The following is a 23491-nucleotide window of genomic DNA, read 5'->3' as shown; positions in this document are numbered from 1 at the left end:
TGGTATTTGAGAACAAAGTAATGTTTATGATAATATTTTTGTGTTTTGTGTCATCTTGTGGCTCAAGCATATGACTTAGTGCCTGCATGTGAACTGAACGTGTTTGTTCTTAGCTGCAAACAAGAGGTAATTTGCTTGAGGTAAACATCTTTTCAAATGCCCTTCACTGCTGATACTAGCTGCAGGTGTAAGGTACAGAGTTATTCTCCCTTAATGTGTGATTTCATAACAGGTTAAAATTGTTTGAAGTGTGTTGCAGCTGAACAAGTCAGTCATGCTGTTGCCTCTCTTTTGTGCTGGCTCTAGTGTTTGTAATGCCATACAGTGAATCAGATCAGATCCTTGTTCTGGCTGAAAACTAACCCTGAAACCATGTCCTGAGATGATCCATGGTATCTCATTTATCTGCATGAACTTGTTTGTGTTCCTGAGCCAGAAACATCCTGATAACAGCTTTGGAAACCTGGCAAGGCATGCACTTCACATTTTGATTATCAGATTATGCTAATATCTACTTTGTTCTTGCACCTACCTAGAAAGGTGCTGCAGTGCCTTAGAATGTCCCTATGAAATTGAAATCTTGTCAAAAAGCATGTCTCTCATAGCCCTTCTGGAAGTGACGTGGCTCAAAGTCTTCCCCAGTTGTGATTTTTCTAGGGGCATTTATCAAATACACCACTATTTAGGACCGTTTCTAACTAGAATGTGCTGTGTTTTGTTTCTTTTTTTGTTGTTGTTTTTAAACTTCAGGTTGCTGTTTCGTCTTTGTCAGCCATTATCAAGTTTTTAGAGTTACTGTCAGATGAGTCTAATTTTGGACAATTTGAACTGACTACTTTTGATCTTAGTCAATATATGGTTCTAGATAATGCAGCTGTTCAAGCCCTCAACCTTTTTCAGGTAAGAAATGCACACTTGGATTGGTAAGTGTTTTGCATTATGCTTTGTCAGCTGTTTGATAAGTAGCCCGACTGCCTAATTATAGCTCCGCAGATACTGATTAATGGCAACTTCTGCATTTTAGCTTTGTTTTCCGCTGGTCCTGTACAGTATGTGTTTTAAACAGTTAGCCACTGTTACCACCTTTTTAATCTTGTTTTTTTGTTAGTTTGCTTTGAGACTGTAGAAGAGAAGGTCATCAAGGAGGTAGGAAGTGGCCACAAACAAGTGCCTGTGCTAATGAAGGAAGAGCCATGGAAAAACCTCATGGTTGTAGCTGCTGAGGAATCTGGCGAAGCACTGGGGGGAATGCTTTGTCTTCCCTTGGTTTTAGTCAGAAAAGTTCACATCTCCAGTGGCAGGAGCAGACTTGGGGTGTGGGAGGGGGAGGAGAGTTCTACAGTTTTGTGATACGAGAGGGAACTCCAAAGCACAGTTGTTTTGTACAGTAGTGCTGGTTTTGGGAAAGAGAATAGAAACCTGAATTAGATAACATTAGGGGAACAGGAAGCAAATGACAGGAGCACTGCTGGTGGAAAGGGAGGGCTGGCTGCAGGCAGGGCAATGGACAGGGCAGTACTTAAGAATATTCTGAAAGCACCGTGGCATGCTGACTGGCCAGTGTCAGTTTTACTTCACGCGCATTTTTCTACAAATCCAGGCAGGTTACCAGCCTCCTCCACACATCCCACCATGTCTGCTTTTTGCTTTTCCCATTTTTATAGTTGTAGGAAAATGTGGACTCGATGTGTTATATCAGCTTTTCTTTTTTTTGTTTTCATGTTAGTAAACCCTGCTTAGTGATGTTTGCTTAGAGTTATTGCACATGAGTTTTAGATTTATATAAAGAAATCACAGATAAGGTCCCCTGTTTACCTTAGAGGGATTTCTGGAGGAAAAAAAGAACATATATTCAACATCTGAGCTGGTTAACCCTGGAGAGAGATGTTCTGGTGTTTGGTTTGTGTTTTTTTTTTTTTTTTGGTTTGTTTGTTTGTTTGTTTTTTTTTCCCCCCTTTATTTCCTGATTCTGTGCCACTGTCTAGGGAATAAAGCAAAAATTATATCTCAAGCTTTATGGAGTTGTTCTAGGAAGTTCAATGCTGTCTTAACTACATCCCTTTATAAGTTCTTGCAGGTGTTGGACGTTTTGTGACAGGAAATGCACTGTTCTGTCTGTCTTTAGGGGCTGTTGTGAGCTTTGGAACAAGGGGTTTGTTATGTTGCAGGGAGTTGTGTTGTTGCTTCTGTGACAGGCTGGCTGTGGGAAGGTTTTTGGGCAGGCACTAAAGCAAAGGCAAAATATTATGTGATTTGTGTTGCTCTATAAAGTATGTAGGTGAGGTTCTTATGGTGCAGCAGATGCAGTTGATTATATGAAACTGTAGCCTTCCAGCTTAGATGTGCTGAAGTAGGTTGTTTAACAAATGTACTCTGTGACATTTGCTTGGATTCAGAAGGTTTTCATATGTGATACTGTCCAGAACAATATAAATAGGCACATCGACTTTAGAGATTGTTTTTGCTGGGGTTAAATGTGTCAGTCTACCTTCTCTACTGTATTAATTTCCTGTTGTGGTGATGTTAGTTCTACATCCCAGTTGTTTATAGGCATTTAGACCTGCTCCTGGTTGAATGTTTGCCTGCTGTTTTAATTGCAGATGTTCTTGGGTAGAAAAGGTTGAGATTTTAATTTCAAAGTTAAGAGTTGAAACAAGCTTGTTTGCTGTTTTTCCATGTTAAACAGAATTTTTGCTTCGTAGCTATTGGTGCAAAAAACCCAAACACAACCTCAAGAAATATGCCCAAAGGGCTGTCTTGAGTCCAGTTAATATTAAACCTAAATCATAAATAGTAAACTATAATCTGAACACGGTATGTTTAGAGATGTTTATAAGTACTCCACAGATGATCTGGAGAAGCTTGAAAGAATTTGGATAACTGTGTTTTTTCCCATTGCTTCATTCTGTTGTGTTTCTGGCAAAGGAGTACCCTGCAAAGATCTCCAACCAAAACCCTTGAACAGAAGTCCTGTTTCTTGCCGTGTTTTTTTGATGGACAGGACCCCTATTTTTTGACCTTACAAAGGGCAAACTAGCGAATATCTAGGTATATTTCCACTTCTCCTATTCAAAGGGCAAACTGCCCGGTGACTAGATATGTTTCTAACTTTCCTGTTCAGTCAGGATTAGTTTCAAAATAGGCAAACCTGTTCTTGCTTGCCATGTGCCAGGGACCACACCGTAAGTGCTTTAATACCATGCTGTTCCATTTGTCTTTTCTGATGGGTGCCAAGTTGAATACAGAAAAAACACTGATCTGTTCCTAGATAGCAAAGTTAGGTGCCATTCAGTGGGTGTCAATAAACTTCACTAACTTTTTTATTTTTTTTTTCCCCAGAGTTCTGTGGAAAATGCTAATACTGCACAGTCTCTAGCCGGTTTACTAAATAAATGCAGAACCCCTCAAGGACAAAGATTAGTTAATCAGTGGATCAAACAACCACTTATGGACAAGAATAGAATTGAAGAAAGGTAACAGTATTATATGTTTGATAGACTTATACAAGTTAGTAATTATTTTACAGAAGGCTCTTTCTTTTTAAGCACAAGATACTACAGCAAGAAAAAATGTTGTTTGGAGGTTTTTGTGTGCTATCCTGTAACACACTGTAGTTAAACACAGCGGAAAATACTTTTCCTTGAGATGCAAATTTACAGGTTACTGTTAGATTAAATGCTTTTTACAATTATGACACTTTGAAGAGGAGGTATCATATGTTTAGATGGTCAGATGATTCATGCTACAGGCTAAGGTGGTGTAGCAGCCACTTCCTAACTATTACCCATACTGCAAATGCTCAGTCTGCTATATTTTGATGTCACTTCCAGTTTACCAATTAAAAAAAAAAAAATCATTAACAAAATACCCAAATAATTAAGCAGTAGTGACCTCTTCCTATTTCCAGAAAAAACCTACCTTTGGTTGCAGTGAGTCACTCTTATCATATCTTACCTAGATGTTGTGGCCCAAATATGAGTGGGTTTTTTCCTCTTTGATCTTTCATACTGCTGCCTTTCACCATGCACGTGCCCTAGCAGTAGATAAGCAGTATCAGTTGATATGAAGCCTTAGAGAATCTGGCAAATCTCTGCTGAGGATGTAGAGTTAATTCTAAGTCCTTCAGAAGGGAAGACTGCAAAGGCCATGTTCCTGCTGTGTGTATTTATCTCTTGATTATGTTCACCATGCAAACAAAAGTTAAAAGTTTTTTAAACTCATGCTAAATATAGCTATATTCTTATAATCTAAAACCAAACTCCATTCAACTCAAGTGATCAGTAGGTTATTGCATTGCAAAATGTATGTTAATATGTATCTTGACAAAGTAGAAGAGGCCAGTAAACTGAATTTAATACATTCTGTAAGGCTCATATTTCAGATGTGGCATTACAGGTATGTCTGTATATGCTGTTTGGCTTTAGCGCAGATCACTACTGCCAAAAAAGAAATTTTGGCTTGGGCATGCTGATATTTCAAGAAGTTATGCAAAGAGTAGTTTTCTCTCTAGATACCTGGAGACTGAATTATTCTGCTTTTCTTCAAGAACTTTTTCTGCTTTTTCTAATCATTTGCAGAATGGTGCCTAGTAACTTGATCAGAGTCCACTTAAAAATGTTGTTAGTGTGACACTGAAATATTTGTTCTCAGGTTTACTGAATGCTGTGTCTTACTCCTGTGTGTTTTACAAGAGCTTTCATACTTAGTTCCTGATTACATACCCAGGTTCTTCTACTTCTGCCAGTTTTGGGTCCTAAGATCTGAGCCAACTGCAATTTTACGATTATGTTGGTTTTAAGATTTTGAAAGTTATTACTCCCATTTGTAGTTTTTTTTATGTCAAAGTAAACACTGAAGATTTTAACTTTTGTGTCAGACTTGTTTGCTTATTACTGTGCATCAGAAGTCCTGCAAGTTTGGAAACAGATGGTGTTTTCTTTATAAAAGTGGGGTTAAATTATAGGCAGAAAATGTAACTTGACCTGTTGTGTAGAGTTATGATAATCTCCGCATTTTGTGTTGCGATTCTGTATAGCTAATGTTGACTGCATTTAGGAAAAGCTATATTTAAAGGAGGAGGAGAGTAATTAAGTAGAGTTAAGCTCTTAGTAAAGCTTGTGAAGGTTGGTGTATCCAAGTGTTAGGGGGTTGAAAGAAGACCGTTGATAACCTCCTGTGTTTTGCCCAGCCACAGAATCATCAGGGCTGCAATTTATTAAAAGTAGTTTGCTTTAATCCGTACTTACAGACATTGAAATACTATAGTCGTACTTTTTCAGTTTATTCTGCAGCATAACTGAGCCTGTCTGAATGTATCTTGCTTTCCAGTACTACCTTGATGAATTTAATTCTTTGCAACAAAAGCAATTTATTTTATTTGTAAACTGTTGATATACCATCCTCCCAATCTTAATGTTTTTCAGAGTGTGTAGGACTGTTCTTTTTTTAATCTGAAGGAACAAGCATCATAAGAGAAGCTGTTAGCAGGACTGGTGAGGTGTACTGACAGATTCGAGTATGTTTTGGAAGATAGGCAGTGATCAAATTGTTTTCTATATGCTTTACAGTATATTGTAGCTTTTTTAAGAATTACAAGATCTAATTTAGAACACAGTGGTTTGAGAAGAAAATACCTGGACTGGTGTTCTTTTATACTTCCTTAGTCTTCAAGGGGTGTTACTGATTATTTTTTAGCTTGAAGTGTGCCACATTAAAAGACCTCATTTAACACTAACCAGTGAAAAGCTCTCATTAAACTAATCTGACCTATCCAAGTTGGACTGATGTTAGGTGGCAGTGTTTTGAAGTAAGCCTGTTGTTTTGCTTACACAACAGGTATTTTGACTTGTATTCCAGTGGTGTAGAATTGGATGTCTGAAAGTTTATTTTAAAAAGTTAGACTCTTGTAATGCTCTGATAAGACCCGTAGGTGGTGCAAGTCATCTTTTGGAGCTGAATGGATTAACTTCCTTCAGTAGTTTGTAACCTGCAATGTGGTGTTAACATCTATGGATAAATAGAGCATGATGTTACATCACTAGTTCATATTAACCATTGATACAGTAATAACACAAATGAATGTACATAGTGCACATGCTTCAGGTAAAATCATGTTTATCTACTGAACCAACTCCTAATGAGAACTAAGAAAACAGGGATACCTGGTACTTGCCTGTCTTGAAAGGCTTGGGGTTCTACATGTCTGGCTGGTTTTCCATGATTAAAAAAATAATTATCAGTCATAAGTATACAAGGTACAGCCCTACTTCTCCCACGTGGCATGTTCAGAAGGCAAGTACATGAAGTTCTTGCTCCTTGCCTTATAGTCAGCATATTTCTGAAATTAAAATGTAGTTGCAGAGACAGGAAATGCAAATACATATATTAATTGCATAATACCATTGACTAATACAGCAAGCAACTTCAATATATAATGGTTATTCTTCAGATACTGGAAAGTCTGAGAAATGTGGCACAATGTAAAATAGTACTTGTTCTGTTATGCTTTGAGAAGAGAGCTCGTGCTGAATGTATATATATTTTTTTCTATTTTTGGAGGCAAACTCTATCTGACATTTAGACACAGCACAAATATAAGATTGCAGATCACCTTTTTAGTCCTCTATACATACTGTGGCTGAACCTCTTATACGTCTGTGTCCCATGATAGAAGAGATGCAGGGGTCTCAGAGGAGTTAATGGCTGTACTCAAACATCACTTGTTCTGATTCAAGCCTGTTTAGGAACACAGGAGAAAAGCTCAAAATACCATGCTCCATGGGGGCCACATTGTAGAAACGAGTCCTATCTCTAGCAGAGTCAGAATGTAAGATTCAGGAAACTTGAGGTGAATAAATTTGTAGAACATTCCCATGAATAAGTCTTGAATGACAATTAAAGTAGCAGCTTGTTTAAAAATGAAAAAAAAACCAACTTGTTGCTAGCTAGTGTAGGCAGGCTTGAATGCCTTTACAGTGCTTTATTTAGCCAGAAGTTAACTGACATATGCTTTCTCTAGCAGATGAAAGAAGGGACAGGGTAGGGTCATGCGTATGGGATCGCTCGGGAGCCGTGTGACTGGGGGCTCATCTCAGGTGTGTACAAATACACAACGTGGCTGAGAAACAGCCAGGTGAAATGAGAAGTCAGTGCCTTGCAGGCCTGTGATCTCCCCTGGATTGCAGAAATGTGATGATACAACTGGAGTTCTGTAGTGCACGCTCTTTATGAAGGCCAGGCAGAGAAGATGGAGGGCTTGTGTTTCTGCAAAGGTGTCCTGGGTTGAGTGAGTGGTGGAGTTTTTTGGTGGCAGGGGAGGGGTCTATCGGGGCGGCCCCCTGTGAGAAGCTTCTCGAGGCTCCCCCAGCTCCACGTCAGCTCCACTTCTGTTTGGGAAATTGAGCCAATCGGCTGCGCCTCTGCGATAACGTATTTAAGAAGGGATGTGGTGACGGGCAGTGGGACTTGTGAGGAGGAGTTGCTGCAGCTGCGTGAACACCAAGGTCAGTGGAGGAGTGGAGGAAGAAAGGAGGGGGGAGGTGTGCCAGAGCAGAGACACCCCTGCATCCGGTGGTGAGACGGCAGGGCGGCCCCCCCTGCCACCCGTGAAGATCTACGGTGGAGCAGACATTGATTTATGGCCTGTTGCTCCTGCTCAGATGATCAAGGTGCTGTGCCCGAAGAAGGCTGGGGTCTCATGGGAAAAGGTAGCCCCGCTGCTGTAATTCAGTGCTGGGAGGATTGCAGCATGCGGGGGAGTCCCACGCCGGAGCAGCTCGGGAAGGGCTGCAGCCGTGGGAGGGAATCCAGTCGGAGGAAGTTAGTGACCCATGATGGAGCAGTGTGGGGAACGCTGCGGCCCATGGGAGGAATTAAAGTCGGAGAAAGTTTGTGGAGGACTGTCTCTTGTGAGAGGGGGACCACGATGGAGCAGGGGGAAGAAGTTTCGGACACTCCCCCCACCGAAGATGAAGAAAGTGGCAGCGCTGACTGCACCCCCCATTCCCTGCCCCTGCGCCACTGAGGGGAGGAGGTAGAGATATTGGGAGCAGACCTGAGCCCGGGAAGAAGGGAGGGGTGTGGGGAAGGTGTTCTCAAGATGTGGCAATGCTTCTCACTGTCTTACTCTGTTATATGTTGTTAGTGTCTGTAATAAATGTATGTTCTTTTTTTCTTCCCCTAATGAGTCTGCCTTTTGCTCGTGATCATAAAAGGGGGATTTTCCCCCATCCCAGTCCTATCTTGAACAAAAAGCCTGGCTCTCTGTCCCTTCTCATTGCCGGAGGGGAAGGGAGAGAGAGCTGCTGCATTGTGGTTGGCTGCCAATCAGGCCTAAACCACGACAAAAGGTATGACTGGAACACTTAGAGCTCTGCTGCTGAGGGGTCAGCAGGCCTGTCGCAAGCTTATGGGTTAGGATTAAAAGAGGGGACAGCAAGACAAGGGGCATTACAGTGAGCATCTGCAGCACACCTGCCCCATCAAGTTGAAGTGGACAAAGCTACCTTGAGATAAGAAGAAGCAGCATGATCATAGGCCCTGGCTCTCTTGGGGGACGTGATCCACCCCCGCACCTGCTGGAGCTGAAGCATGATACTTGTCTGCCAGCATCTGCAAAGCTGCGAGTCAGCTGAAAGGGCGTCAGCAGTGAAGGGAGCCTGTGCACTGCGCTCCACTAGTAAGAGCAGGTTGAGAAACATGACTGTTCACATCGACTTGGTGGCCGTGAGGCTGCATCCAGAGTACTGTGTCCAGTGAGGGGCTTTGCAGTACAGGTAGATGGACAAACAGGAGCCGGTCCAGCGGAGACCCACTGAGTGGGATTGGGGTCTGTGAGGAGGGGATGAGGGAGCTGGATTTGTAGCCTGGAGAAGAGAAGACTAAGGGACATACCTAACTGCTGCTTTCAGCTGCCTAGTGGGTGGGAGTCGTAGAGAAGGTGAAGCCAGGTGCTTCTTGCAAGAGCACAGCAAAAGCACAAGACAAAACAGACACCAGCTTCACCAAAGGACCCTGCAGCTGGATATAAAGAAAAGAAAGTCTTCACCATGAGAATGGTCAGACTCTGGAATGTGTGCTCAGAGAGATGGAGGGATCTCTGTTCTTGTTCAGTGTTCAACTGAAGTTAGCCTTGTTTTGAGCAAGGGCTGGGACTAGGTGCCTTGAGTTCCAATGTAAATTGTTCTGTGCTACGTTTTTACTACTTCTGTGTTCTTTTCTAACCTGCAGCTGTCCCTGCAAAGCATTGCAGGTAGTCTTTGTTGCTTCTGTCAGTTGTGGTTAGCAGCTCTGGAAAGACCTTCAATACTTTTCTGAGTAATGGTCAGTACTCCTTCACAGCAACAGACTGATTTCAGGAAGTTAAATTAGTAGGTGGTGGCCTGTGTCCTCAGTAAGGCAGGGGAGTATTTGACCAACTTGGAGGTTTGTCTAAATGGCTTAATTAAAATGCACTTTAAATGCTGGGAGTGCCCCTAATGCCTGTAAAGAAGCTTCTGAAATACAGGTTGAATCTGAACTGGTTGGAAGACATAAATATGATTTGTTATTGTCATGCAGTTCATGATGCAATAAATATTTCACATAAAATGTTGTCATTCCAGTGACATGAAAATGGTGTTGGTTTCCTGGTAAAACTCTAGAAATGTTAGGAAAATGTCACCTTTTTCATTCAAAAAGTTATCATCTCTAAGTCGCCTAGAGAAATGATTAGAGTTGGAGGCTCTCAACGCTTATTATTTAACCCTCTCCCCTCCTTTCACCTGTGTTTACTATTTTCAAAACTACTAGACCACCTGTATTTTCATCTGGGTTTGCTTGTAAAACTGAGGTTGAGAGTGAGTGCTATCTAGAAACATTAAACAAAAGCTCTACTAGTCAAGCCATCAGACAAGCCATGGCTCTAGGAAGGTATTTCCATCAAAATCTGAGGTGCTTGAAACCTATTAAAAAGCTTAGATCCTTCCATTGAGAAATTTTCAGTTTTCTTTTTTGAGGAGTGAACAGGGATGTAAATAAGAGCTGAAAAAAGATTCCTTTCATGACACCTTCAGGTGTGTGAAAGATAATGTTGCTGTTTGAGCTGGAGAAGTGCCTAAATCTGTTTGTATTCTGCATGTTATCCAAATCATTTGTCTTCTAGGTCAAGGATCTGCAATCAGCATTGCAAATCTGTAAATTATAGGTGGCATTCAGTGGTGCAGCACTGGAGCAGGTAGTCATAGTATCTCCTAGTTGATACTTCCAGCTCACCCACTTCATCCTGACAAGTCCTCAATTGGTGCTAAATAAATAGAATGATTAACATTTTAATCAGTTTCTTTTGTGTCTGAATTATGAGGCTCAAGGGAAATGAAAATTAAAGTAGAATTTGGTTGAAACATCAAGTTGGTTTTCAGATTTTTAAGAAACAGTCAAATTGCTATTTATTTAGGGAAATGTGAATCTGTAGCTGCCGTACTGTTCTTTTGCTCTCAACCTCCCAAAAGGAGATAGATGATAGTTACTGCAGTAGTTAAAGTTTACTTAGAATTTGTGTTTCATTATTCAGGATTTTTTTTTTTTTTCTTTGAAATCACAGCCATAAGTTAATGAGGCTTCCAGTTAAACAGTGTTACCATGTGAAAACTTTTATTATGTGTGTGTACAAAGCTCTCTGGTTTGTCACAGTATCCTTGGTGATCGCTATTTTGAACACTGTATACAGGAATATGGTATATTCTCCACGAAAGAACAGTGAACATATTGTTTCTGCTCTGTTTAATTTATACCCACAAACATTAGAAAGGTGGCATGTTCGGAAACTGCAATGGGAGCTCTTGACAAGATAATTTTGTCTTGACTTGTGTTTTAATTTCATTTATCATATGTAAGGATTGTAAAAGTCTTTAATATTTTGTTTACATACAGATTTGAGTTTCTCTATACAGAATGAATGCAAATTAAGAAATATTTGTCTTTTACAGCAAAGAAATAGGACTTGTTCTGTATGCTCTTAGCCTGTGCCAGTTTAAGGGAATGCACAGTTTAGCAATTTGAAAGAGTGCTGATGGAGTAGTGTAATAAACTTAATTTCTTAATTATAATAATGTATGGAAACTTGTGAGGAATAAAATGCTTACGAAAAAATAATAATGGCAATGCCTTTCCTCAGTTGTCTCTAGTCTTTGAAGACCATGCAGTAGTATTGTTTTATCACTGGATCCCAAAATGCTGTATTTAATTAAAAAGGAAGTCTGGCACAAAACCTCCACAGTGTCAGGCATTATGCTGAGAAGCAGCCTTAGCTGCTTCCCATCTTCACTTTCTCTGGAAGGTTTTGGGTGGGGCAGTTTCACTATATAGAATTTACAAACTTGCCCATGAGTTTATGGCACTTGATGAGTTCTTGTTCTGTCATCTTCATTGTTCTTTGTTATCAAATAAGAAACGAAGGTTTATTAGTAATTCTTCAAAGATGGGCATTTGTTTTCTGAAGCCTAAATACTATGCTGATGGAATGGCAATGTTCCAAAAAAGTACTGTGAAACTGGTTGTTCTTGACTTTATTTAAATTAGGATAGTTTTGCCTTCATGTCCTTGACACCTACTCATGCTAGCTGTTCTGTATGTAGAATTTCCTTGGTCTTCAGTGGTCAGAATTCAGTTTTCTGTTTGTTTCTGTCTCTTATGTATCTTGCAGCAGCCTGAGACACTGGGTTGTTTCCCAGTTGGCTGACACTGTAACCACCTTAAATCAAAAGGTGTAGTGATGCTTCCCTGATGGTAGACTGTTACCAGTTCCCTTGTTACTGGCACTAGTGTATAGTTGCTTGGTTCATCTTTTGATGGGGAATTTAGCATGCTAAAATAATCAAGGGTGGAATGTCATAAAGCATCTAATCCAGTAAAACTAGGCAGTTGCCAGAAGGGGCAGTCGCCGTTCCCCTTTCTGGCATTCAGCTCCTGCTGCTCCCTTTTTTTGGTCTCATAGCTACAGAGTAATTTGGTTTGGCTTGTTTACCTGATGAAAAGTAATCCCTGAAAAAATGAGGAAAGTTGTAATCTAAAATTAATCCTTTTGCTCTCTGCAGCTGGTCCATGACTTGCTATCATCATAAACGTGAGAAGATTAGCATCATCTTAAATGCAGATCGAACAATACCAAAAACCTGTTCTTCACATTTAGTAATTGGACTTGTATGTGCTTTCTCTTGTTATCTTCACTTTTTTAGAGCTTATGCTATGTAATTTATATTGAGTTGGATTACCAAACTTGCTGCAAGAGGATAAATGGAATGTCTGCCTATCCCTGAATTGGAAAGGTGTCTAAATCTGTGAAACAGAGTTCTTCACTACCTTTGCTCAAACAACCTGCTGCCTTTCTGACAAAATCAATATGGAGATGCTACTTGAATATTTTTAGCTCCTACAGAAGACAGACTATGGAAATTTTATGAAAAATAACATATGCATGGAAATAAATTAATAAATCTTTAGTAACATTGGGAAGAGAGAAGATATGTCTCTGAAGTATTTGGGAGATACTTAGCAAATCTTGTATTATGAAATGTCCTCTCATCTCTTTTGTATCTGCAGTTACTTGAGGATAAAAGACTGTTTAGTCCAGAAAGATTGTGCTGGGTTTTTGAGATGGGAGAGGATTTGCTGTGTAAAACATCTTCTATTTGAAATTCAACTTTGCTGATGGATCTTCTATGTGTTTTTTGTCTTTTATAAGCATGCATGTTTGAAAGTTGGGAACAGTGTTTATCATTCTGTGAAGTAGCAGGTTGCTGTAAGGTGAGAATTTTCCCTTTTTATCCCAGCTTCTCTTCTGTGGAGCTGTTTAATTAAAGGGTAATAATTTAGTTATTTCTTAACTGAGAATGGTAAATCAAATGTAAATAGTGCTGTTACATAAAACTCTCGTCTGAATGGCAGTTCTCAGTAATAATTAAAAATAAACTTTACTCTTACTTGGGAAACATAACTTTTGAGAAACAGAAGTGAAGGTTTATTTTCCTTTTCTATAACTTGGATAGCTGATGTAAGTAATATACCCAGGCTGTGGAATGGGAAATAAGACTTTTTTTTTTTTTTTTTTTTTTTTTTTTTTTACTGTGTCCAGGGTGATCATGTATGTGTAGTTTGAATGCACAAGGTTATGAAAGTTTCTTTAGAATATAGACAGGAACAATACTTTCTCCTTTAAATGTTTTAATATTTTCAGGACCCATATCTTGTAGAGCAGGGCTGGTCTGCCATGGGAGCATGGAGTAGTCCCATCTGAAAAGTGAACTGTCATCAGGAGTTGGTGAGAGGGAGATGCCTCTTTGGGTCCCTGCTGTGGGACAGATAGGTGACATTCTGTCCTCTCTGGAGAAAAACAGTGGGACCCTTGGCAAGCTCTGGTCATCGACTGCCTGTGGAAATGCTCCTGAAGATCCATTTCTTTATTTCTCTGAAACACAGTTTGCAGCTCTTGGCTGTGTGAAGAGATAGGTGTGTGATGGTACTACCAGGAGCGCTGCCCACCTTGCCATATAAATGAATTAAAAATGTTTCCTTTCTGCTTGCCTTACTTTTTGTTGTAGGGAATTTGTGTGCGTGTCTCAGCCCTGCAGTTCTTCGCTTTGACATACTTTCTGGCTAGAGGAGACAAAGCAGAGCTCTGCTTGTGTGCTGCTGCTTTATTTGCATATGCTTCAGAACGCTGCTAGGCACTCCCTTCCCTCCAGGTCTAAAAATATTGCTGTTACAGCAGTCTGCTTCAGGAACCAAGATCTTAATTGCATCAAGTGGTACCTTGCTGTTGAGGATAAGACTCAAGATTTTATTTTTCTGCTGAAGAATTGTTTTCTTCTTTACCTTGCCTAATCTGCTGTGGTTGGAAAATGTTAAACACTTGGGCAAAAATAATTAATTATTGGTAACCTATTTCAGAATACATAAGACTGCAGTAAGTATCTTTGGGGAGAAAAAAACCAACAGACATTGTATTGGAGTTAATGGTGCTTTTTCTGATAATACTGTTTTTGTTATTTATTTGGAGCTCATTAGCTTGCAGCCTCACAGTCAGTACATATATCTCCCAAAGCTTTGCTTGATTGTTTTAGAAAGTAGTTATTTTGTGCCTGATACCTCTGATATAATCTCAAGACTTTAATTTACTATCTAGGCTTTGACATAATACTCAAATGGTAGATGCAGGAATTCATGTAAGGTGGGAAAGAGTCTGTCACTTCCCTACTATGTATTAATTTTATGTTATATAAATGAAACTAATGTAGAGGGCTGAACTCTGATTATTTGGAAGAGTGCATTTATTGAATTTAAAAATTTATCTGCAGTTGGACTGTTTCAGGGTTACAAATGTCCCGTATTGTTTTCCTGGTAGGATGGTTTGGGGACTAATTCGGAAAATCAGAAAAGATAGGAGACTGTTTGGATGTGGTTTTCTCTTATGTTGCTTGCTTTTTCAGGTTAAACAGCAAGGAGCCTGGTGTGGAGCACTTTTGTCCATCTGCCTAGCAGCACAGTGTGTACCCAGTGCTCTGGAAGTGTGTGCAATGTGATTTCTGTGACTCACCTAGGGTCTAAAGCTACACTTCAAACCTTGGGTTTTATTGGTATTACAAGGGACTGCTTCAAGAGAGCTGTAAAAAGTAGTCAGCATATTCATGGTTGCTTCAAGTTATACATCTGAAATTTAAAGACACTAGTAGCAAGTTCAATCCAGAGACCTGCCCTGTAGTAGTGGAATGAAGGCCAATTTCTAATACTAAATACATCTGGAGGGCATCAGATACTTGCCTGGAGACCCCTTGATTTGGTTTACTTCTGACTTGAGGGAGAAGGTATGGCAGGGTGGAGAGGAGCAGCAGGTAGCAATACTACTTCACACTTTTTGTGGTGTCAGTGCTGGTTTCTGCTCATTTAGAAGTGTTTGTGGGACTGTGGTTTGAGGGCGTAATATCCTAGCCAGTTTAAGCCAACAATACAGTGGGGCTTGTCTGCAGCTGGCAGGGCCACCCCGGAGTGAGGTAGTTCAGGGGAGCCTTGCTGGTGGAAAGCTAACACAGCCATAGAAAATGGAGAAGTCTGTTTAAGGAGGAGGCTGCAACTGGGAGCATCACGTGTAGTGTCAACCTGAGGTGTCTGCGGCTGCCTTTACCAGGCTACCAGTTTTTCTTTCTCCGTGCTGTGTGGCTTGCCTGTGAAAAGAGCAGGAGCTCTTTCAAGCCATACCACTGACCCAGGTCATGCTCGGTCTCCAGCTTCTTTGTTTCTACAGAGGAGAAGTTTTGAAACTCTGGGTCTAGAGCTGTGAATCATTGCAAAATCTGTTAAGAAGCTAGGAATATCAGAGTACAAGGCTTGCTGTAATCTTACCGGGATGACAGCATTGTCTTTGTAAGAATGGAGACATTACAGGTAAACTAAGTTGCATCGCTGTGGGGCTGTTTGTTGTAGTTTGCTATTTCTGTTAATCTGTTATACAGTATCTTTTAATTGCTAGAAGCCTGTAACTTCGCATCCCCCACGTAAAACAGTAATGCATTTTAAATTCTGAATTGATGATGTATATATACTGTTGTACTTCACTGTCGTCTTGAAAGTTTTGTTATTTAAGCAAGCTATATCTTTTAGTTTACCTTTTTTTTGAAGATTGTAACATTGGTTTTCAGAAAGGGAAGCTGTAAAGTCATTTGATATTGCAGAAGCATTTATAGCATGTTCTTAACAGAGGAAACTAAACCAACTTTGTGCTAGCATGCTAAGAAGAAACAATAACAAGTTGCATGTTTTGGGCAAGAGTAGGTGGGAAGCAGAACTTGAGCGGTTCAGCGTGGAGGGGAATACGTGTGAATGGGCAGGCTGCTTTTCTGGCAGATAGAGTAGGAAGAAGCCTTGCTTACCTGAGCACAAGCCTCTTGCACAGGCCTGTTGGAATTGGCTGGGTTGTCTGCTTCTGAACTACAGGCCCTTGTGCATGCACGCGTATTTGGGAGCGCTGAAAGAGAGCTTAATCAAATGAACAACTTGTGACATTCACTCAGACATAAGATTTTGGACCCTAATGATATTGTAGGGCCAAATTGTACCAATTTCATTAAAATAACAGAAAGATTTTGACTCCTTGCTTGGGATATTCTCTAACATGTGTAAGATGTGCTAGGGAGGTGTGTGTACAATTCACCCAGAGAGCAATGTTCTGAGTTGTTGATGAAACAAACCTGGATTCAAATCTTGTGTCTTCAAAGTACTGGAAGAACTGGTGCTTATGGTGAGTCCCCTGCAAGGCTGCTCCTACTGCTCAGTGAAATACTACCACTGGCTGGAGGCTCGCTGCCAGAAATCAGTGGGGAATTAAGATCAGTGATACTAAGCCTATGGTGTGTAAGTAAAATAAAATGGCTTTTCACGGTATTGATCTCTTTTAAGCCTCATGTTCCTTATTCCTCAGGTTTTGTGTTATTTTTCTTTCAAATTGTTTACAAAGGTTGTTTCAGTTTCATACCGAAGACTTTTGTGCATAACTAAGCGCTTCCAAAAGCATATGTGGGTTGTCTAGATCTTTTGCACTGCTCTTTCTCTGTGCTCGTCTGAGAAGTTTTGAATGTTATTTTTCTAAATGCATCTAATAACTCTGATTGTATTGGGCAAAATTACCTGGGATTGTTGAGTGTGATTTTTCTGTTGCTAAGATGTGTGCTGGAGTAACATCTTTCTCAATATCAGGCTTCAGATACTGATTTAGGCTCCTGTGTGCTCATCTTAGGTGTCCAAACACTTCAAAGGCTGTAAAGCATACTGAGGTTCTTTGTCACAGAAAGTGCTTTGCAAATTTAAAGTGCTATTTACTGCATACCTTAGGTGGTGACAACTGGACTTTGGCAGGTATTTGTGAGAGAGATGATGTTTGTCTAACGGAACGATTGGGTTACCAGGGAGAAGTCTATATAGGGAGTCTAGGACAGTGCCTTGCTTATTTCTGGCTGAAAAATACACATGCTGGTATTAATCAACTACAGCAGCTTGGTGGAGTGTGGGCTTCCTCCAGGGTGTTAAATTCCCAAGTGCTTTGTGTGGAAAACACAATTAGAGCAGGTAAGGTGGTGGCTTGACTTTGCCCTGCCCTCCTATTGAAGAGGCAGTACCTGAGGCTGTAGTTTATTATGTTATTCTGGTAATTTTTATAGCATTAGAAAAGAGGATTTTATCAGTTTTACATGTCTGAGTTAAGCGTGTCCAGGGAGGGTTTACCTCAGCTACATTGGATTAAGAAGAGATCTGAGTTGGAAAGAAACTTGAGGGAAACCAAAATAACAGTACATGAAATGTTTTCCACTTTATATAAAGGAAATATGAAGTTAAACTGGTATAACTGTGCATGTTCTGAAACTTTTGTGGTGAGATGAAAGTCTTGGTGTATCTTAAAGCAGTCCTTAATATGCTGCTTTTGTAAGTGATGTTTCTCTGATAAAATTCTCTATAATCAAGTTGAACAGTTGGACAGAAAAGTTGATCTTATTCTGCAGTTATGGAAAACCTTTAGCAGGCAGAGAATACAAATGTATGCTCTTTAGAAGACTCGGTTTTGTATAACCATGGGAGTTACAACCTTTAAGATCTTCTTAAAAGTAAGTCAGTTTCTCCTGTAAAAGATTGCATTCTTAATTTGATTTCATCGCTAATACTTTTTTCATTGCATCATGTGGAATTCCTAGTACAGTTTTTTCCCATGAAAATGTCTACCAGAATTTGGGATTTGATGTTACTACTCTGTAGTAGTAATTAAATATATTACTAATAAATACATATATAACTGATTATATATGGATCTAAGTTTCACAATACAATAAAAAACAGAGTACTTTTTCTGAGCAGAGGTGCTTGGAGGAAGTGTTCTTCCTGCATACATTGAGAGGTGCAGAACTGCCCAGGGTTTTGCAGGATGTCTGTGGAGGAGAGATTAAAACTAGGGTGCTTTGTAACTCAGCTTGTACAGCTCACTGGTTTGTTAGTGTTTTTTTTTTTGTGCTGGCCAGTCCTCATCAGGCATTAAAAATATTCATTCTAACTCTGGTATTTTATTTTAATTTGTCAGTTATTATTTCTACACACAATTATTTTCATACTTGTATGAAATCTGTATACAAATCAGGCTTGATCAATGTTTTCCTGTTAACTTAAACTTCAATATATAGCTCTGTAAAAGCCTAGATATATAATTAAACCCTCCTACCAACCTGTGTTGTGGCAGTATTGAGTGCAGTAACCTTAAAATTGTGATGAAAAATGCTGCATAGATGTAGCAAAGGACGAAGCAATCTTTTCTGATGTCAAATGAGGTTTAAACCTCAGTGGAATAGAAGCATTGTGATGAGACTTTTGTATGTGTGTGCCATTTATTAGATCAAACCCAGTTTTTTATTGCCTTTTTTTAGTGTGGTGTGTTAGCCTTTTGTCTGTTAATAGTAGGTCTGATTGATGCCTCATACCAACAATAAAATAGGGGAAAGGATGAAATGCTTTCAGTTGCATTCCAGAATACCCAACAGAAACTTGAAGATAGGTGTTTGTTTTTTTTTTTTTTTTTCTCTCTCCAAGAGCACTGTAAGCCTCATGTTACTTGTTATTGCACAGAATTGAAAGCTGACAAGTAGCCATAGTTTTGAATAGCAGGAAAAAAAATGGGGTTATAATTTCTAAGTTCGAGAAAAGTACTTTTGTTGGTTTTCAGTTATATTAGCTGAAATTTTGTTTGCTGCTTTTGTGGTTTAATTTGAAAATTTAAGTAACTGTCCTGAAACAAAAATTTCATTTATGCTCTACTGTGGTTTCACTAGTTATAATTGTTTCTGTAATCTTGACTCTGCTGCCTTAGATCTGTGGTGGAAAGTTTTGTCTTACTTTCTTTTCCCTTTGGCTATGTGGCAGAAACAAGTTATCCAATGTTGTCAGCTGTTGTTTGATTGCACTTCCTTGGATTTTTTTATTTGTTTCTTTTTGTATTTTAACTGTTTTTCTCAGTTGAGCTTTGTATTGAAAACAATCTGTCATTTGATTTCATTATTACTTTTGAGCATTGGGCACGGTTTATAGTTGCATTATTTTAATGTAGCCCTTTCTGCTCAGCAACCTTGTATGTATTCTTGCCATATAGGAAATTGTTATGCAAAGCGTGGCATGAACACAAACCTGTCAGCCTTATATTCATGGTTGGAAAATATGGGGGGCGAGGGGGGAGGTAGAACAGCACTAGGAAGGTCATGAGATGTTAGTCTAGTTATTGTTTTGGCAGAGGAATATTGTATCATGCTGATCTGAGTTTGTCACTGTTGTGGACAAAGGAGAAGAAAAAAAAGAACAAATTAAAGCTTTCAAAACACCTTTGACAAATTCTTATCCAAGAGGCTGTTGAACAAACTGACAAAGTTGTGGGATGAAACTGAAGGGTTTGTGTGTGTAAAAGGCACAAGCAGGGGAAAAACGGGTTTTAATCTTGCCAAATAATGAGCTCAGGAGTCCAGAAGCTGCACTTGGGATATTCTGTAATGATCAGGATAGCATCTGGCTGGTAAGGTACTGACACTTTTATAGGGGACACAAGTAAGGACCAAACTTTTAACAAAAACCAAAACACATAACTGATTGGACAGAACAGGGATGGTTTGGATTTTAATAAGTATAAAGCAATATGTTTAGAAAGAATGTAATCTGTCTGTGTTTTACAGAGCTTTACATGGGTTCAGAAAGGGTGTTGGGTATCTGTGTATCAGGTTGAAGGCAAGCCTCTGTGCTGTTGGGTTTTAAAGATAAGGTGTGGCGACATTATAGAAATGGTTGCTGCTGGTCTTTTCCAGGTGTAAAATTTGGTAAGTTTCAAGAAGTGATTCCATGTGTATATAGCCATTTGTCAGGATTATTGTTTGGGTAAGGATCAGTTGGAAGAGAAAATAAATGCTCTGGCTTTAAACATAAGCTATCAGAAGGCAAGGTGGGATCTAACACAGAGGACAAACTATAATTTTGTGCTTTCTTGAATGTCTGAGATTGGTCATCACAATTAAAGAAAATAGTTTTTATACTGGAAATTTTAATGTGAAAATCATGGAGTAGTCTGTAGCTTAAGCAGATTGGACAAAACCACCAAACCATCGTTTCCTACTCTAGGCAAGAGTAGTATTTTTCTAGATTAAAATTCACTTCTGTAATTGGATAAATGCTCCAACTATGTCTTGCTTTCTTCCTAGTACTTTTCTTAAGTGAAGAAAGGGTATTTTAAACCAGAACTTCCATGCAATATTGCAGGTAGTGAAACTTGAAGGTATTTATGACGACTATGTCTTTATGGATTGATGTGTGGTGGTGTTTTCATAATTGAGAAGTAATACGTTTACAAATCTTGCATATCGCTCGGGAAGTGGGAGGACATAACATCAGAATAGTACAACCTCTTGTGTGTTTGCCTTGACCATAATAATTGCCAAGGACCAAGCAAGTTAACAGTAAGAGCACATGGGTATGCTTTATGGACAAGTTTTCAGTTAATCCTGTCTTGTTTTTGCCAAAGGAACGATCTCCAGATTACAGGACTAAAAGTGACCAAGTTACTTTGTGCCTCTGAAGAGGAAGAAGTTGGCAGATACTGCCCCTAGTTTTGTAAGCTCTGACAGAGGGAGAAGATACTTGGAGGGGAAGACCTGCAGATGGGATTTCCTCCTTCTGTAATCCCCTGGGGAAGGTAGTCAGACATCTGGTTAGTGGGCTTGTATTTAGGCTGTTAAGCAGTTGTATCAGGTGTCTGGTGTTTCTTTGGGGTTTTTTGTTCTTTTTTTAATACTAAATAAAATCTGGTCTTTACAAAGTGTGTTTGGTCACCAGTTGCTGCTGGTGCTTCTGAGAAAACAGTTTGTGATGTGAGTCATAAGTCAGGTTTGCTGGGTAAATTGTAGGGATTTTTAATAAATATGTCAATGTATTTGCTGTGACAAGATGGTGTAATTCTTGTTATTCCTCCAAACCATTTGACAGAAGCCTGAAAGCTAGAAATTGTTCTCAGAAACACCAACAGGGATCAGAATTGGAAATTACTTGGCTATTATGACATTTCTTATACAAATCTTGTTCTGCATTCTTGCAGTAGGTATCTTAAGTATATTCCTGTCTAGTTCTCACAAGCTCTGTATACATGCTGAAACTTTAATGTATCTTTTAAAGATTCTTCATGTTTCCTATCCTTTTTGGAAATAAAATACCATTATGGTATTATCAGTAATGTCAATCTTTAAACTTATTTATTAAGGCAATAGTTGAATGGATAAATGTAGAAGAAGGATTCTTCTCTTTTCTTTTCATTGATTTTGTTAGGTATAATACTTAAGGTTTACTGCAGTGGTGTGGATAGAACACTTCCTGCAACAGAAGGACATTCCTTTTGATTTTTTTGTATACAGAAATGTTGTGCTACCTGTCCAGGGGTGGCTGTCTCTTGTTTCTTGAGGGACTGTCTTTACTAATTAGCTGAAGCAGTGTACCATGTTAACCTATGTGTACTGTTTCCAGTGTCTACCACTTTCTGCAGAACAGTGTGTGGTATAATGTAGAGATTACTGCTTTCAAAATGTCAAAAAAAAAATTGTCATTTCCAACACAGTTTGCAAATGCAAATGTTCCTGTTACTGAAATTGATGCGTTTTTCTGCCAGCAAGTGAAACAGTAGAAACAATGTGATGAAAGCTGTCCCTTCTCTGCTTGCATGTCTCTAAATGAAACTAACTTCCCTGCTGAAGCCAAGATATTGATAGATAGCATGTTAATGTGATTAACCAAAAATCAGCACAGTATATCGTGTGTGGAGGTCCCTGAAGGGGGCAGAGTTCTTCCTTTGTATTCTTGAAGTGTGACCAAAGAACACTGACCTCTCCATCATTCCAAAATGAACAATATCTGACTTCTTTGTTTAACTGCGAGTGCAAAGTAATGCAAAATATGTAAAGATGGCAATGCTAACTGATGCAGAAAAAAGCAAGACGTGTATGAAAGTTTGCCTACATTCTAGTGGGGAAAATATGATTTAATGCTCTGTCACTTCTCATTGAGATTGATGCTTGCGTTCAGCACTTAAGGAGTATTTATTTCACTATTTAAAAAAAAACAAAAAAACAAAAACAAAAAAAAAAAAAACCAAAGCAAAACCAAACAACAAATGTTAGAGAGCAGCAACAAGGGCAGGCTGAAGGGAAGGCAAGCTGGGAGTCAGTGATGACAGCAAGGCAGGTAGAGATAGTTACCCTCATTGATAAGGACACAGTCCCCCAATACCTGCATGAGGCAAACAGGGTATATCTGGTGATAGTAACCAGGTTTGACCAACAGTCTGGGTCTCCAGGCAAGTCTATAGTGATGATCTGAGGTGAAGCAAGGAAATCAGTGGGTCACAGTCTGGATCACTGGGGTGTATGGCTGCAGCATAGCTCAAGGGAGAACCAAGGACAAGTGCCTTAGCTTGAATGCTGCTCTTGAGTGAAGGTGAGGAGGCCCCAGACAAGGCTTTTCACGCCTCTTTTCTTACACAACTCTTCACAATGGTCTATACTAGTAAGATTTACCTTCAGGAATCCCAAGCACCTGAAACCAGTGGCAAAGTCTGGAGCAAAGAAGACGCAACCTCATTAGAAGCATGACATAGGCTAACTATCCTTGCTTTCTTAGCTTATGCATTGTCCTAGTTTTAATTTGTTCTTTTATCAGGAAAGTTGGCCAATGTATACATTCATACAGAAAGGATAGATAGAATCTGCCAGATAAATGATTTCCTTCAAAGTGACATAAAAGAATTATAGACCATGCCATGCTAATCATTTGTTATGAACTCCTTATTTAGGTTGAATTTGGTTGAAGCTTTTGTGGTGGATCCAGAACTACGTCAGTGCCTTCAAGAAGATCTCTTGCGTCGCTTCCCAGATCTTAACCGGCTGGCAAAGAAGTTTCAGAGGCAAGCAGCAAACTTACAGGACTGTTACCGAATGTATCAGGCTATTAATCAACTGCCTAATGTTGTACAAGCACTGGAAAAATATGAAGGTAATGCTACCCTTGTCTATTTTCAATGTTTTATAGTACACTGATGATGTAAAGAAATAGCATGTGTATTTCCAAAGATGCCTTTTTTCCTGTGTACTTTTGCTGCAGGAACAAGGCTTAAAGATATTTGAATTTGAAATGAGCTGAAATTCTAAAATGCCAATCAGATACATAAACATAACCAAATGTTTAAATGAAAAACTGTTCCAATTAGTGTGTAGCTGAAATACTTGAACTGTTGGGTGATGGTCTGATAATCTTTGATGTCAACTAGTCTCTAAGATTTCTTCGTCAATTGTGTATGTATTATGATCTTACAAACAAGATACCATTCATACAGTACTGCTGTGTTCCTTTTGAAGATGCTTTTCACTTTGGGTTGTAATTAAACACAAGAACCAGTTTAGGCATTATTGGC

The 23491-nt window shown here is 39.4% G+C and overlaps 1 protein-coding gene across 2 annotated transcripts in view; it reads left to right on the top strand.

The window, feature by feature from the left end:
• Positions 1-23491, top strand: part of MSH2 (mutS homolog 2) — a 55074-nt gene that overhangs the window by 4524 nt on the left and 27059 nt on the right. For both annotated transcript variants that reach the window (XR_006165023.1, XM_032989318.2), the window contains exons 5-7: positions 751-900; positions 3340-3473; positions 22874-23073. Coding sequence is in view for 1 of the 2 variants with exons in the window: in XM_032989318.2 (XP_032845209.2) it covers positions 751-900; positions 3340-3473; positions 22874-23073 (484 nt within the window). In the remaining variant the exon portion in view is untranslated. The remainder of the gene's footprint in view (positions 1-750; positions 901-3339; positions 3474-22873; positions 23074-23491) is intronic.

This window comes from Tyto alba, unplaced genomic scaffold (assembly GCF_018691265.1).
Source record: "Tyto alba isolate M040663 unplaced genomic scaffold, T.alba_DEE_v4.0 Super-Scaffold_16, whole genome shotgun sequence".
Taxonomy (NCBI): Eukaryota; Metazoa; Chordata; class Aves; order Strigiformes; family Tytonidae; genus Tyto; species Tyto alba.
This window is presented reverse-complemented; position numbering and strand designations above follow the sequence as displayed.